Raw genomic sequence first — 17,242 nt, 5'->3', positions numbered from 1 at the left:
TAAACTCTGTTTTCAGGGACAGACATCACTTACCTACATTCTCTGCATTATTCAGCTTCAACAGTGCTCATGCTATCAAATGACTGCACTACCTTTCCTTTGTTTTTCCATCCTTCTATTAATTTAGGAATACAATTACAGCATTTTGTTAAACTAAACAAGAGTTTCAAAAGGCAGCAAAAGCAATAAGCATTTCAGTAACTTAATTTAGTATTTACCAGCAAGAAGTTAAAATTCACTCCAATGAAGGTGGTACTTCTTTTAAATATGAAAGAAAACTGTTAAGAAGAAAAAATTAAGACAATAGAGACTTCTTGTCCTGGAAAAGCCCCTGATAAAGAACTGATCACTTTAAGTACAAGAATTATCAAACAGCATTAATTGTCTAGCTCAGGAACATTTCTTCTTCCTGTCATTTTACAGAGGAAGAATCAGCTCCTAAACTGTGAGAAGTTCATTACTAACATAAAAATAAACTGAAAAGGAGATTGGATATTAAGATCATAATTAAGACTAATGAATTTTTGGGGAGGTTACTGAACCTTGCACTTCTCAACATGAACCCACCTCTACCAAAGGGATGCCATAAATCAGATTAGAGACCTTGGAGCAGGACAGATGATGTAGCACTGAGCTACAATTAGCTCAATTCTTGAACTACAACTTGAAGGCCACAGCTTTGGTGACATGTGACATACAAAAGCCAGCTGGGCTGAGGAGCTGGGCTGTGACAAAATCAAACAACTGTATCTGACTTGGTTTGTGTCAAACTGTGATAGCAGGGCATTAAGGACAAACCACCTTTTATTCTAGTTTCCTTTGTCATCTTTTCTTCTTTCACCCAGTTTTACACATCTCTCCAGCTGAGAAGTAGAATGGTATCAAATTTACAACAGTATAAAAGCTACAAGGATCATTTAAAATGAATTAAGTACTAATGAAATGTTAGCAGTCAAGAACAGAACTGTGTATCATGACTCAACACTAAAATAGCTACCAAGGAAACTCAACAGGAAGGGGACATAATTTTTGATGAGGAAAACTCTTAATCTATAAACCAATTGAACTGAAATCATGTGGGAGAGGAAGGTGAATTACCATGAGTATCAATAATAATAAATGATGGAGTAGAAAGCTTATTATAGTAAACTGAATAATTTGGCAAGCCAGGACTCCAGGAACACTGTTAAGATAGTACAGAGCACAAGAAGTGCTGCAGATGAAAAATGTGTCCAGCAATCCATGAAGCTCAAGTGTGATAGAGAAACCCCTTCCCAAGCAAAGGAGAAGAGTTATCATGTACTTTTAAAAGGTTTACAGGCAGTCTCTATGGCAGCCCCTGGCAAAACCTTTACACTGTGCACTACACCTGGCTCCAGCACCCACAGCTCAACAAGGGCCACCTGAATAGGAGGGAAACTTCATTGCACTGACATGGGTTCTTCGTGGGATTAAAAAAAGGGAAAAGACAGAAGAGATTAAAAGTAAAGATATTCACTAACTTTGTCAGACTTCTAACTTTATACTATAACCATAGCAATTTATAGAACTATATTTCATTCAACTGAACAAACATTTTCTGACATGGCAAGAGACCAATAAAAGCATTCAGAAAGCAATAGATGAGAGGAAGACTCTTTTATACAAGATACAATCAAGAACTAATATATCATACATCTCTGAAAGGGAAGTTTTACAATGCTGGAAATATTTTTGTGAGCTTAAACGAGGAGAGGACATAAAATATCTCAGTGTCACTATGTATCAAATACTACTTTTCCCTAGCATACAAAATTTACTTTCACTTTTCTTTTTAATCCCTTTTAGTACATTTTCAAGTCCATTACTATGAAAGAGTGACAGCTAAACCCACGCATTTCATTCCTATTTTTGTCCAATTATCTTTTCTTGAGTAGGATGGACAATATGGTTCCATTTTATTTCTGAGAGAATTCCTTTATTTTAGTACCCAGTTAGGTCCACTACTATCCAATGCTCATTTCTCTAGAGTCTGAATGATGCCACTCAGAGGGAAAAAAGAGGAAGTTAAGTTCAATGTATAGCTAAGTTGATAGCAACCTAAGAATAGGGAAATATAAAATTGGTATTTAACAAGCACTTTTGGCCTCCCTCCAGAACCAGACAATCTATAATTAATTTGAGGAAATTCTTACTCTCCATATCTTTTTAAGACAGCAAGAAAAAGAACAGGAACAGGCCAAACTTTTCTCCTCAGAAAAACCCAAACTTTTTAACAAGGACCAGGATATTCAGTTTCTCTCTTTTAAACCTAAGATATTTTATGACAAGAGCTTTCTTCAGCCTTTCTTTGCTGAATGTAGCCTGACAGGAAACACTCTGGTGCATTCCACAGCTTGATTTTTCATCTCATTTTAAATCCTACCTTCACCTCTCCAAGAACATAATCTCAATTGATTGCCTCTGTTGACAAGAATAACTTCAAAACTAAAAACATGGAAGCAATTTCTGTACAAGGGTTCTTGCTAGCTCTGAGAGTTGAATTTCAGACAGAAAATAATCCAAAGTCTTTTGCCTATGTGGCTTCATTAGTAATGATCTTTGTTCCAAATTGTTAAATGATTATCAGAATTTGGCTGTGAAACACCAGCCCCACCCATCAATAAGAAACTACCACAACCCCTCAATCCATTGTTTCTATAACAAGTAATAGAAATCCACAAGGAAGTTAAGAAAGATCTAACCCTGCTCTTGAACATGCCAAGAAGTTAATTTTAAAAACCAAGAGACTAAAGCACCACGTCCCATAACTACAGGCATTATTTATATCCCAGCTATACCCTCCCCTATAGCCCAGGCACCCAGAACAATAATGCTGCAGGAATATTCTTATTCCCTCATAACTCTTCTGACATGACAGCCAAAACAATCCTTCAAATCTAGGGATCAGTGACAGTTGACTCCAGCAACAATGGGCACAGGCAACAAAAAGACCTGTACAGAACAGAAGGACCTGAACTCAGTGGAAAAGAGTTCAAGAAAAGGAATAATGTATACAGCAGTGGATGCAAAGAAACTTCTAAAGCCTGGAATAAAAATATGAACATAGCTAGCATATTCCAGAAATACTTTTACTATAGTTCCATATATAGTTCCATATAGTTCCATGCAAACCATCAATCTTACCCAAAGGAGTAGATCACCTTCTTGCTCACCCTGGGGGCTTATTCCAGTATCTGCTTCACCCATCATGCCAGCCAAGCCAAGCAGCCATACCACAAACTAAATCAAATTAAAACTAAGGTGGTTTCTTTTGTCTCAACATCAAAACTAAAGTCAGTGAACTAAAACTAATTATGAAAATATTTTTACAATGTTTTTGATATTTAAAGAGACCAATTCTACACAATGTATTTTTTAACTCAAGTCTCTGACATTTAATTTGCTTTATACCCATAGAGTGAAGTGATCTTTACCTCTTCTCACACCATCTCCAGCTGGTGGAGTTCCATTTTCTTGTGGCGCTACAAGCGTCTTCAGAATGACTTGTGTTGCCCCAAGTCTTGGCAGGGTGACATGCTTAAGAAATGGCAAATTGTTTTTCTTGGCAAATGCCTGGCTTGTTTCTCTTCTTTTCCTAAGAAAGCCACCCTCTGGAAATAAAACAATCCACTTCCTATTGCGGCTCCTATAATATTTTTCTAGATGGTCTTTGAGTAACACGAGCTGCTGGTCACGGTGTGTTCTCCCCTGTAAGGATAAGACATTATCCAAATAAAATGATTGCTTTAAAGAGGTAACATCACACATAATTATTATACTTCTAAGGTTTCTCTCTCTTCAGAGATAAAAATAAGCCCCTGAGACAATAAAAAGCAACGTTCTCCTTGGAGTACCTGCTGGAGGCCTATGGACCTCAGCTCGGTTAGCCCAGCAGAACCACAGACCTCACTCAGATCTGCCCTGCTCCAAAGACCCACTCATTTCTCCTCTTTGGTGCATGAGGACAACTTCTTCATTCAAGAACAGTAAGATACAGCCTTAATTACTGCACAAATATCTTCAGGAACAATCTTTCCTCTTCCCATCTTTGCATGCACCAAGCTATCCAAATTTTCAGAGGAATCTCTTTACATTAATTAGCATTTTTGAGTGTTTCAAAGTGACCTTGTCAAATCACTCAAAAGACACAGGAGGGAAAAATTAAAGCTCTCTTCAGCAGAGGTGATTTCAATTCTCTGAAATGTCAACAACATTGCCACAAACATTGCACTGTTTGGTGGTTAGCTGGGTTTTTTGGACAGAGGAAGGAAGAGAGAACGCATGGGGTTGAATGAAAGACAGTATTTTACTGAAAGTGAGTTTTGTGGAAGTGCTTCTCCTACATTTAAGTCTCCCCACTGCAATTACTTCCAACTTAGCATGAGAGGCAAGGAAAAGGCTTTGCCTGCTCATATTAATGCAATTATAAAGCAACATAAAAGTCCTCAGTTACACTGTCCTTTCTTATATCAGTCCACAGGACTCCAGGATAGCACAGTAGTTAAGAAAAGAGCAGTGAACAATAATAATCCAAATATTACTAGAGTTAGGCAAAGGACCATTACTCACTCAAATGAAGTATTCTGCCACACCCAAAGGCTGACAGCCTAGAAACATTATATTTTCAATTGGCTTATCTTTAGACTCACAATGACATCATTGTATCCGTGATGCTGTCTATGCCAGCCACTTTACAAAAATGAGGAAAAGCCTTTGTTTTTGCAGCTCAGTGACGGTTTGGTTTCGTGACTGGAATTGCAACCCCACACTCAGAAACTGTAACTAACAAGGTGACAGCCTTGTGTACCTCAAAATGTGCATATTGTAAAGTCTACCTATAGGAACAGATTTATATTTTACACAGCATCCAACCCTGTTCCTTCCTTCCATCCATCCATCCATCCATCCATCCTCTCACAATACATTAGCTGTGTGCCCCTAGAGACCTTTGTTTTCTAACCATGCCTGTAGTGTTAGTGAATCTCACTTCAGCTGTGTCCTGCTGTGATTAGGCATTTCTTTATTTCATTTTGGGTAAATTAACTAATCTGCAATGTGAAAATTCATTAATTCTCTCTGGCTCTCTACACATTTTATGTTCAGACAAAGGATTAAGGAGAGCAAAGAAACATGTATGATGGATATTGCAGTTCATGTAACTGGAAACAGGTTCATGCTTTTCATTGGCCTCCTGAGTTACTACTTGGAGAGTGCAGTTTGATCAACAGCCACCACACAACAAAAAGCCTTACCCAAGCTGTATGAAATAATCTGAAGGTCTCATTCATTTATATTTCAGATGTTGAGCTCAATAAACATTCTTTTCTAATGCTCAAATAATAATTACCCTTCGAGGACCAATTAATTACTATTTACACAGGTCCATAACCACCTTAAATTGATCACTACTATGTCACCATCAAAAGGGACCGTCCTGCCTGTCCTAATTTGAAACTTCGCAGCCAGAAGAGTGACCTAACCAGACAGACTCCCTGCATGGCTTCAAGGTCACTAAGAAAAGATGAGAGGCGTGCTCAGAAACAGAGATAAAAAGGACTGCCCATGCATTTTGCTTCTACACCTCTCTCATAATAGGCTCCATTCACAACTGGATTCCATCATCATTTGTGTCTATGCAAATAATAAAAACAGCTTGGAAAATAAAGCAGCTTCAGAACAAAGACCTCCTCAAATATACATTTCACAGCAAAGCTATTTCATCATGCAAACCAACCACAAGGTGATAAGTAAGTCCCATAACACCATGATGTTCCAAATATAAGGATAAATCAAAGCAGTATTGTGTGTTTCCATGTACCTGTCTTATAAAGAAGTCTCCATGGATTAGAGACACAATGCCAAAGTTTGTATACTTAAAAATATGGTCCATCAGCCACATCATCTGACGGACAACCTGAAAAGTAAAAAGAAATTTTTAAAATGAGTGAATTATCAAGTGCAGAGAATGATGAGTTATGTATATACTGGTCACATTCTTGTCACTCTTACAATAGCAATAAAACTGGCAAATAAATAGAATAAGGTCCTTTATGCCCAAAATATAAAGCAGCACAGGTGCTATGCTTCTCCCTTGAGAGTAGGATTAAATAGCTGCCTTTTTGTTATGTAACACACAGTTGTACAGCATTAGCCAGGGCAGAGCTGCCACTTGTATCCCTGAGAACTTAATCAAAGCCTGCTGCTTGTCCCAGTCAAGCAGCACAGTGGGAAGGCAAAACCAGCAAGGTTGAGCAGATCAATTCACTTGACCATTGCTTCTTACAGGACAGTGAAGGCAGCTACTTGACCTGTTCAGTCCTTTGAGATTTAAAATAGGAGAATTTCTCCCAACAAAGTAAACAACAGAAGGGAAAAGCTTCTTTTCTCACAAGGTCTTTTTCCTCTATCTCTCCTACACGTAGTTTTTGAGAGGGGTAGGAAGTGGTTCCCCAAAACTGGAACACCCAGTGTCTCTTACATGCTCCCAATCATGGGCTGCCTTTTCTCTTCCCTGGGTTATGAGCCCACATCACAGCTGGCACAAGTTCAGTGAGCCTGAAGTCATGTAAGCCTGTACTCTTCCATTTACCACTATCAACAAAGAATATGAAGGACTGTGACATTTTTCTGGTGGTCAGAGGATCATGCAAGCACCTTCTGCTTTGCATCTTTCTCATGCACTTTGAGGCAAACACAGAAGAAAGCAGCCTAAGAAATAAAGATAACATGCTACTATCCCTTCCTGTCTGCCAGTGGTATTCCTTACTAGATGCATCCAAAGGACCAAAGGCACACTATGTATTTCTGAGTAACAAAAGAAAAATTAGTTCCTAGATCCTTAGTTGAGACTAATATTGGTGAAATCATTTATCCTACAGTGATCTCCAGGCTGTGTTAAATTAAAGTGAGCCAAAATTCTTCTCTGCACACATTAACATTCTTTCCATTTCAGTAAACTAAAAAGCTTTATGCAAAAAAAAAACAAGAAAGAAGGGTGTGCCCTAAGGACAAGAGTCAAAAAAGCATCACCAGAGGTGTTACTGCTCATCAAGGCACCACAACAAGCTCATGCCCATGCATCACCCAAAGGGGACAGGCTGCTGTAGGGAACCACATCCCTTGATAGAAACACCACCAAAATTTCACTAATGATGATTTAGCCTGCAGCAGTACTCAGGCCTGCCAGTGTTCATCTACTACTCTGGCATTCTGACAACTACCTTCTATTGCATCAAGCAGAAGTTAAACCAGCACAATCTATTTTACTGCAGGAGATAAGCAAGCTTAATACTCTGCTTTGCTGGAAAGAAAATGTGTCTTTTGAGGAGTCAGCACTGGTCCCAGATGTTCCATGGCAATCCTGGATGAGGAACCCTTGCCCAGCAGTGCTACTGCTTCTCCCCTACCAGACCATCTGATGCTGTCTTTTAATTTAGATTTATCCTGCAAGTTGATCACTGCTTTTCAAAGTCTGAAGTCCATCTCACCTTGTTTCAGGTGCCACAGGGCTTCTATAACTAGCATCCCTGAGCTTCCCCAGTCTTTCTGAGGGATGAGATTTTGTCAAACGTAAGTCTGACACACAAATTACAACTGAGACACTCACAGTCTGCAGTGTGTGGGCTACAAAGAGACAAACTTCAGAGCCCAGTGATCATACATCTGCCTGTAAGCCTAGGCAATGGTAAGAAGTACAAAGAGAAAGTATTTTTTTATGCCTGAAGCAATATATATACACATACTAACACACCAAATCAAAAAGCAGTTCAAGGAATAGGACACAGTTCTCTTGTCTGCATTCAAAAGGCAAATGAGATTAATAGATATTCCTTTTATTCTGCTAGCAAGGGCAGAATAGAGGACACTGCAAAATTTTGCTGGTAACTCTTCTATGTAGTGACTCCTCTACTTATTATCCTCAGGAATAAAGCAACAATTTATGAGATAAACCTCTTATCACTTGCATTTCAAGGAGGTTTAAACAAAGACATTCAGAAGTAGTCTGAAAACAAATTAATAGTTGTTGATGGCTTCAAAGAACTTTTGTGTTGCTGTGCGTTGCAATTTCCTGTTTTAAACTTCCCAGCCCCTTCTCAGGGGTGGCAATACCTCTCTTCCCCTTCCCCCTCGCCCCCTGCTGAGCTGTCAATCAGTTTTAACATTCCAGCAAGGCCATCGTGTGGTTGGTCAAGTTCAAAGGATGCAATTCAGGCCTGGGGGTCATTGGCCTGTCTATGTGTCCCTCGTTCCCTGAGACCCTCCTCCTCTCACCAGGTTGGTGCTTCACCTGTCCCTTCCCCTCCCCCTGTCTCTGGGCTTAAATTCAGCCAGGACCACACAGTTAGTATTCTGTTGGAGCTGTTACCTAAGATTCAGGTGTCTGTGACCATGGAATAAAACTCTGGATATTAACCCTCCGGCACAATCCATCTCCTTTTCCTTCTCACCCTAGCCTGAAGCCTTCCCACCTGAGGTAAACTGGGTTTCTACAAGCCTGGACTTGTTTCAGCGCCCAGCTGCAACCTCCAGCCAACCAAAAGTGTCTCTGAGGTGAAACACCACAGTTGCCGCCTTTGGCCCAGCAGCAAGGGTCAGATTAGCCCAAGCACAATCTACCTGGAAATATTGGGATCACATTCCAATACTTTTGGATGCCACTTTAGGTCCTTTTTCCTTCATGCTTCCTGGTTAAGTAAGTTCAGAAGCTAGCAAAAGCTTTTTCCAACTATATAAAAAAAATATCTAGGTGCCTTCTATTCACAGGCCTGCTTCAGCCTACACAGATTTCATAACAAAGCAACCTGGACAGACTGACTTTCATCTTTCAAGCACCTGTAACTTAACAATGAAACCTGAGAAAGCACAACTTGAAATCTGCACACAAACCACTGCAAGCTGCACTTTTGTCCCCACTACACCCTTCCTGGCACTGCCTCCTGTTCCAAATCAGAAAAAAACCCCACATTTATCAGTCCTAATCCTGTCAGAAAACAGTAATAGCAGAATTTTACCCTACTTCTTTGTGTTAAACACATAATCTTCAATATTTATGAGAACACAACTTACTTACTGAATTTTTTTAACTCTTACTTTCACAAAGAAATTTCTCAAACTTTAATAAAAGTGTAATTAGGTCACTTCTGGTTCACCTGAAATTTTGCTGTTTGGCTTATATTATGACATAATGTATTAATCAAATAATGCCAATCCAGCCTTTCTACTAAAATTCTAATTTTTAGCTGAAGTTCCACTTCTCTGATTAGAGATCATTCTTTTTTTATTCATGTAAGTGAATCTAAAAAACCAGAAATATCTCAGCACATGTATTTTATCTTACTGCTTTGTGAGATTAAATTGACTTAAAACAGATAGGCCACACTCTGATTGGTATATAAGAATTTATAAAATACTGGAAAAAATTACCCAACACCACCCTTGGGAAATACTGTCAAGTTACAAGACTGTCTCATGCATTTGCCTCACTACACAGAAAAATCCAGAACTTTAAACTGAACACTTCTGCTGTCTTGCATGAACATTTTTTAAAAAACAGCATTAAACTCTAAGTACTTGCAGATTACATCTGGTTTTGGTCTGTACTGGCAGTAAAAGCAAGCAAAAGAAGTTTTGGACTAGCACAAGCTTAACCATCCTAAACAAAAAAAAAATTCTTGAAAATTACAATCTTGCTGATAGATTAGTATCAAGCTTGTGAAGGACTCCATGTTAAGTTTAAACATGCTTTAAGGAAAGGTGACTAATTTAGGCATTTGCATACTGTACAATGACTATTTCTGGACAGGTAGGTTTATTTTTTTTTCCTCCAGTACTTCCAAAGTCACACTAAGTAAAGACAATTCTCTTTAGAAATACAAAGCATGCTATTTAAAAGCACCTGATCCAGCAAGTTCTAGCAAACAAACTATCCTGATCTTTCTCATTATTTTCAGCCACTTGTATTACTCATGCCGTATTTTAAGCATGCATTGAAGCTCATATTGTTTTTCTTCTTTATTAGCTAAAAACATCAAAGCCATACTAAGCTGGGGACATGCACATTCCAAGAGCAATGACTGCAACAACTTCAGGGAAAAAATAGTGATTTTAGGGATTTTCTGCTTTTCTGAAAACATGCAAACTTAGTAATTTCCATGGTGAAGATTATTTGTGATCTCAATGCCTTCCTTCATTTTTAGCATCTCCTGCATTCACTGAAATTTACTCTGCCTTGACTGAAGTGTTTAAGCTATGGGGTCAAATGGGGTAAAATTCAGCACGACTTATATTTATATCTATAAACCAGTGGTTAAGATCATATGCCATACATATCCACAGGACTACACCCTCACAGTCACATCTTCACCACAAGATTGTCCTAGGTACAATTTTGATGAGGGAAATTAAAGAGTTTATTCTGTCATTCTACTCATTTGGGTACAGCACAGAATACCATCTATACCAAATGTCCTCAATTCCAAAAGAAATGAAAGCAATCAAAAGTACTTTTACAACAGCCTGCTCTAGCCTAGAGTAGAAAGAAAGAAAGGTCTCTGCTCCATCTTGAGTACCATTTTCATACTTTGTGAGGTGGGGTTGTTTAAAAGTTGTGGTTTGTTTTTTTTTCTCATCAGCTTTGCTGTCATAAGCAAGATCTGGAAAACTTTTTAAATAATGTTACATCATTGATAAAGGTAAGTGTACCCCTAACTCTATTAATCTGCACTCAGAAAAACAGTGCCAAGTATAAATTGTGCAGATGCAACAAAAACCAGTTCTTGTTTCCTTGTTTCTTCAGGGTATGATGAAGGAAGCAACACTAAGACACTTCAAGAAAGAAGATAACACTAAGACAGATACAGCTGCTGCATTTTTTCAGCTTGACAGGTATGCCTCCTACTCTCTGCAGCCTAATCATGCACACATGCCCTTCTTCCTGATTTGTACAGAAATCTGATCTCCTGTTTAGATTGGTTTCCACTCTTTAGAGATCAATTTTCTGAACAGCAATGCATGGAACAATTAACATTAGTTACATTTCTCACCAAGAAATCCTTAAGGGCTTGTGAAAAAAGAGCTCAAACAATTTTGGCCTTAGCTAGGTAGCTCAGCTTTGGTATGCCCTCATCCTACCAAAATCCCATACACTGCTTGCTCTAACTTTGAGAAAAATTCCATGCTGCAATAAAGTCATAACCAAGAAGCTCAACCTGTGCTGGTGTGCGCAGATTTGGCTTGAGCTGCACAAAGGCACGAGGTGAGAGGAAAAAGTCAAGTACAGGATTGCTTGTGAGGAGATCTGCTTCTCTCTGTGCTAACCTTGACTGGATGCACAGTGACTCAACCCACAGCTCACCTTCTCCAAACAATGTCCAGGGTCTACACCAGCTCCAAGCTCCTGGCTGTCACACTGGACCAAATCCAAACAAAAAGCTCCCTGCTGAGGTGCCCTGGTGGGTTATCAGGGCTGCACAGGGATGAGAGCAGGGAACCCAGCACCACCCCTGCCCCGGCTGTAGCCTACCGTGCCTTTGTCCTGCAGGCACATCATCAGCGTGCACACGTCGCCCGTCGCTTGGTGGTTCACCAGCACCATGGCTTCATCTTCTGACACTGCTTTGACATCATCACCCCATTCCACTACTATATTAAAAAAAAAAAGGTAAATTTAACAATGAGAACATGGAAATTTTTCTATCAATAAAATGACCCCACACCCAGACTGCAATCATAAAGAAACCTACATGCTACATGTCATTTTATATTGCCACATAGCATAGGGCAGGAATATTAGCAAGACTGTTTATCCAAGCAGGGGGTATCCAGCTCAGTTTGAAACTGCATGCGCAAAATAACAACAAAACAAAAATACTCTACCAGAACATGTGCACAGAGATTGATCTTTTTGTGTCATTACACCATTCTATATTTAGGGTCTGAAAATTACATAAGCTTTTTGACCCAGCTTTCATATTCATCTATCTCACCTCATTAGATTAAAAAGAAAAATTATATTGTCAGCTGTGGGTTTTTCTGGCTGGGCTTGTTTGTTTTTTTTTTAATTTAGCAAGTTTTTTTCATTTCCCCACTCACTGTTATTATTCTACTCTAGTAAAAGCAAAACAAAAAAAATCTGTATTTGGATCACTAGGTTTAAAATGCTATGTTAAACAAACTCATTCATTCAAATCTAAACAAGTTAGCTAAAGGCAAGGAAGTGGGTTCAGAAAATGCTGCTCAGATGACAGAATCTATTAGTTAACACTTTATAGACCAGATGCTCCAGTGGCAAGAATGATGTCAGAAGGAAAATACAGTTGATTATCACCCAACACTTAAACTGACTATCAAAACCATGCTGAGATAAGGAAGAGGGGTTAAAATTGATAGTTCCATCATCATGAAGTAAGTGGAGAAAGACAAGACTGCCTCCCAAAGAACACAGGACAGGAAACCAGGAAATGTGTGCTGTAAACTAAAGACCAGAATATGTCTAATGCTGCTGCTGGGGCAAAGAGACAAGTGAATAGAGTCTGTCTTTCTTCAGTGAGAGGGATGGACACTGCAATAATGGACACTGCAGTGCAGGGTTAAGGGAAAGGATGGAGACAGGCAGAGGAGCTCTGTGAAGTTCAGAAAGAAAACTAAGATGCATTGCCTGTGCATGTAGGACATAACTTCTTCTGTGTTTGCTCTGTACCTTGAGAGGTTCCTACTGGCTATTATTTTCAGTTCTGACAACAAAGGGAATATTTCACCTGCACTACTGACTCTTTTGTATAGTTAAAAGTTCTTCAGGCAGTGAAAAACTCTCAGCACAGGCTAATTACTGTCTCTTAAAAGATGGTTTAACTGATGCAAAGGTAATAGGCTACACACTGAAGACAAGAAGCAATAATCCTTGCATAGCTTCCATGTCCTTGAAGAAATCAATTAGTATCACACTTTTGAAAATTGCCACTTTATTACAGCTTCAAAATTAGTACTGAATTGAGACTTGACCACAAAATAAAAAAAAGAAAATGCTGTGTTTGGTCACAAATAGATGAAATCAGGGTAGAGACATGAGGGTGAAGAGGACTATTCATTCCATAATGTTCAATCTCCTTTCCTTTCCCTGGGAAAGCTAAGCACAGATCTTTCCTTGTTTGTCTCACCATGCACTTGGAAGAGCCCCTTTATCCCTCCTCCCCACTGTGTGCACGTTCCCTGCAATGCCCTCTCTCACTCCATGAACGCTGGAAAGTGCCTGGCCATGGCAGCTGGAGTTGCTCCTTCCTTATCAAGTGTTCCACATATCTCACCATGGCAGTACCCCACAGAGCAAGAAATTAAGATGAAAGAGAATTGTTTTAAAGGGAAATGAATCAACCACATACCAACTTTGAAATTATTACTTCAGTTTTTCTATTAAGTAGCTAATATACAATAGTCTTACTGAACTGTGGCTTTCTAAAAGTAATAAAAATTAAGTACTAAATATATCAAGTATCTACAAAATCACATTTCTCACAAGTAGCTAATTGTTTCCAAATAAAACTATTTTATTTCTAGATCACTCAGAGAAAATAAATGCATTTCTTTACTATAAATATTTCCCTGGAACATAGCAATTTAATACTAATAATTTAAATTGTAGAACAGTTTAAAATTAAGCTCTCCAAAAATGATTCAGAAATCTAACTTCACAATGGATTAAAATGAAGGTCATGACTGAAAAATACAAGCCATGAGAAGCAGCACACAGTTGAAAACAGCTAAAGAGGAGAACTTAGGAAGCTCAATTTGCTATAAAAAAGTACACTTTTAACATACTAGGTGAAGACTAATGTTTGACTTTGAAACTTCAGATAGGCCCAGTCGAAGAAATAGAGGGGGAAAAACCTCTCATTACCAATTTTACCTACTGTTGCTAAATACAAGAGGGTATAAAACAAACAAGCAGCTCACAATGCACTAACAGGTTTCAGCTGCAAAGTAAGAAAAAGGTGAGCTCTGTGATCCCACTCCAAACACAAGGTGAAGAAAAATGAAGTTTGATTTAATTCTTCAAGCTGATTGACTCCACTCACTGCACCTATCAAGCAGCCAAGCCAAGAGCTGACAGGTAGTGCGTTATTAAATCCCAGGGTACCAGCTGGCCTCCCTCTTGCTTCTTCCCTCTGTGTCACTCCTCCTCAGGCAACCAGGCTGTCTCTTGTGCTTAATCACGCTCTATGGTCAATTGATTGACCTGATTATCGAGGAGAACAGAATCTGGATTGAAAAGAGAACAGCAAACCACAGAAGTGTGCAGAAAAACCACTGTCATTACTACAGTTTTATAAAGAAGAAAAAACCAAACCCTCAAATCTCTAGAGTTTAAAGTTCACTGTGTGCCTTTAAATTCAGTGGGGGGAATAAATGCTCATCTTCAATTTTCTCCCCACACAAAGGAGAACATTTTGCTTTAAGAAATGCTTGAACTATTACATTCCTCCACTGCAGCTGAAAACATTGAAATCAAAACCTCAGCTGCATGGCAGCAGAACCAACAACACTGCTTTGCTCCACTGTAAGAAGATAAAAAACAGCTCAAAGGCAAATATTTGCTACTTGAGGTCCTGAGATCCAGCAAACTTTCCTCCACAGCTTCGTTCTACTGCCAGAGCCCATTTTTTAAAGACAGCAGTTCTGTGTCTACAGCCTGACAATAGTTAGATTTCTGCAAATGCAGTTTAACATAGTAAAATAACATAAAGGGAGTAAAGAGCAGGAAATCATTTTAATGTGGCAAGACAGAAGTGATTTAGCTTAAAGAGAGACTTCACTTGTGACTTCAGGTTGTGAGCAAAAGGCTTCACCAGAAATGAAGACAAATCTACTTGCAATTACATGAGCCCCAGGACAGAAATATTTATCCTTCTCTCATAAAAAGAAGCGCAAGATGTACAACATCAAGAAAATATTTCATTTAATGAGCTGCAGACTTAGCTTTTTATGAGCTAATCCTTATAGAGCTCCAAGAAGAGAACAAAAGTAATACAATTTTTCCATATTTTTACTGAACTATTACTTGTTATTTCAAGAACACTTGGCTACTTTGTAATCATGTCCTTAATGTAACTGTCTGCATGCAAGTGATGCTATGAATAAATATTCAAGCACTTCAGTTACAGTATGTCAGGAGGCTGAGCAAAGGACTACTAACCTAACTAACCATTCACTAGATTTATTTTAGTTTTGAATATACCTGGAAGAATGACATTACTGATTTGTGCAAATGCCCAGACATTAATATGAACAACTTCATTCTGCATACTGTATTTTAAAACTTAAAAAATGCTCTGAAACTTTCAGCATCTCTTCTTTGTTATAGTCAGTAGTTTCACTACAGTGTCCCCTAAGAATTGGCATAGATCTCCTTGGCCTCATAACAACTTAAGTCCTAATTTATTATTTCAAAAGGCCCTGAGTTTTAAAGACTGACATTTTATGGCAAGGTCAGGGAAGTCACCTTAATCACTAATCACAACTACTGAAACACAAATCACCTAAAAGTTACAATCTGCGTAAACATGTCACTGATTTGGATATCCACTTTATGCGCTACTTAGACTTGAGTTCACACAATATTCACAACTTTCTCTAGAAACTGCAAGAAGTTACGAACTTCCACTCCAGAACTTTGCACAGAATCACGGAATGGGTAAGGCTGGAAGGAACCACAGTGGCTCATGCAGCCCAACCTCCCTGCTCAAGCAGGCCATCCCAGAGCACACGGCACAGGATTGCATCCACACAGCTCTTGAACATCTCCAGTGAGGGAGACTCTCCACAACCTCTCTGGACAACCTGTTCCAGTGCTTGGTCACTGTACAGTAAAGTTCTTTCTCATATTCAGGTGGAAATTCCTATGCATCAGTTTCTGCACATTGTCCTTGTCCTACTGCCTGGCACCACTGAGCAGAGCCTGGTCCATCCTCTGACATCTCCCTTCAGACACCTAAGAATCTGGCTGATGAGATTCTGAGGTGACCTCTCAGTCACCTCTCTTGTCTTTTCCTCCTAAGAGAGATGCTCCAGTCCCTGCATCATCTTTGCAGGCCTCCACTGGACCAGCTCCAGTCTCTCTGGTACTGAGGAGCCCAGAACTGGACACAGCACTCCAGATGTGGCCTCAATAGAGCAGAGCTGAGGGGCAGGATCACTCCCCTGCCCTGCTGGCAATGCCGTCCCCAGTGCACCCCAGGACACCGCTGGCTTTCTTGGCACAAGGTGCTGATGGCTCAGGGACAGCTTGTGGTCCACCAGGACCTCCAGGTCCTTCTCACAGAGCTGCTCTCCAGCAGCCCAGCTCCCAGACTGTGCTGCTGGTGCACAGGGTTACTCCTCCCCAGGTACCTTCCCCATTTAGACCCATCCATCGCTTGTTTTCCTTTCTGATCACTTGCACCATGTCACAAGACTTCATGAAAACTTGTTCTAAGAAGGTGCAGACTGGCAACTGTTAGAACTGAACAGAACCACCTTTAGTCAATCACTTGGAAACCTTCAGCAACAAATAAACAGCATTATTGAGGAACAGCCCTCCTCAAAAGCTATCTAGCAGAAAGAATGTTATTGTTAGGTATTGGGCAGTAACTAATGCCTGACAACCAGGTTTCTATGTTTTAAACATTTCCCTTCTTAGTCAAGCATTTATGTCTGGCAAGTTGCAATCCTGCTTTACTGTTATTCACAAACAACTCAAAGCATGTTTCAACTGGACTAACCATGTACAGTTGTTCAACTCATTTGTCTCTCCTTAATAGATGGGATTCTTTGATAGCTGGCATTATGAAATCCCAGAAATGATGCCAAAGGTTAAATACTACTTAGAGGTTTTTTACCCTTCACAAAAAGGTTAAGGTATTTATCTCTGAGAACTGGTTGTCTACAGTGAACAAAAGGAAAACAAAAAATGGAATAAGCTAATTATCGTACAGTTAGTCTTTTATACTTACTAAGCACGTATTTTAGGGTCAGAATATATTTTAAAACACCTACATAAAATCAGACATATACTACTTGAAAGAGAAAAATAGCTCTTCTTATCCCACCCATTCCTTCCAAAATTCCTACTGCCAAGGAAGACTTCATATCTTGTTTTTATTAACACACAAGAGGTACAGATGATGAATAAAAATACAGCACAGAAAAGGAAGAACATACATATAATATCATATCTCATTAAACATGGCTT

At 39.2% G+C, this 17,242-nt stretch overlaps 1 protein-coding gene across 1 annotated transcript in view; it reads right to left on the bottom strand.

Annotated features, from left to right (window-relative positions):
* LPGAT1 (lysophosphatidylglycerol acyltransferase 1) overlaps window positions 1-17,242 on the bottom strand; it is a 61,052-nt gene that overhangs the window by 21,226 nt on the left and 22,584 nt on the right. Inside the window, exons 3-5 of the mRNA XM_054280247.1 lie at window positions 11,543-11,661; window positions 5,840-5,935; window positions 3,456-3,729 (exon numbers count right to left, since the gene is read on the bottom strand). Coding sequence (XP_054136222.1) covers window positions 3,456-3,729; window positions 5,840-5,935; window positions 11,543-11,661 — 489 coding nt within the window. The remainder of the gene's footprint in view (window positions 1-3,455; window positions 3,730-5,839; window positions 5,936-11,542; window positions 11,662-17,242) is intronic.

Source organism: Melozone crissalis, unplaced genomic scaffold (genome assembly GCF_028551555.1).
Source record: "Melozone crissalis strain CALT ecotype California unplaced genomic scaffold, PUWL_Pcris_2 ptg000027l_1, whole genome shotgun sequence".
In the NCBI taxonomy this organism is placed as follows: domain Eukaryota; kingdom Metazoa; phylum Chordata; class Aves; order Passeriformes; family Passerellidae; genus Melozone; species Melozone crissalis.
Note: the sequence above shows the minus strand (reverse complement) of the source record. Positions and strands in the feature narration are given on the sequence as shown.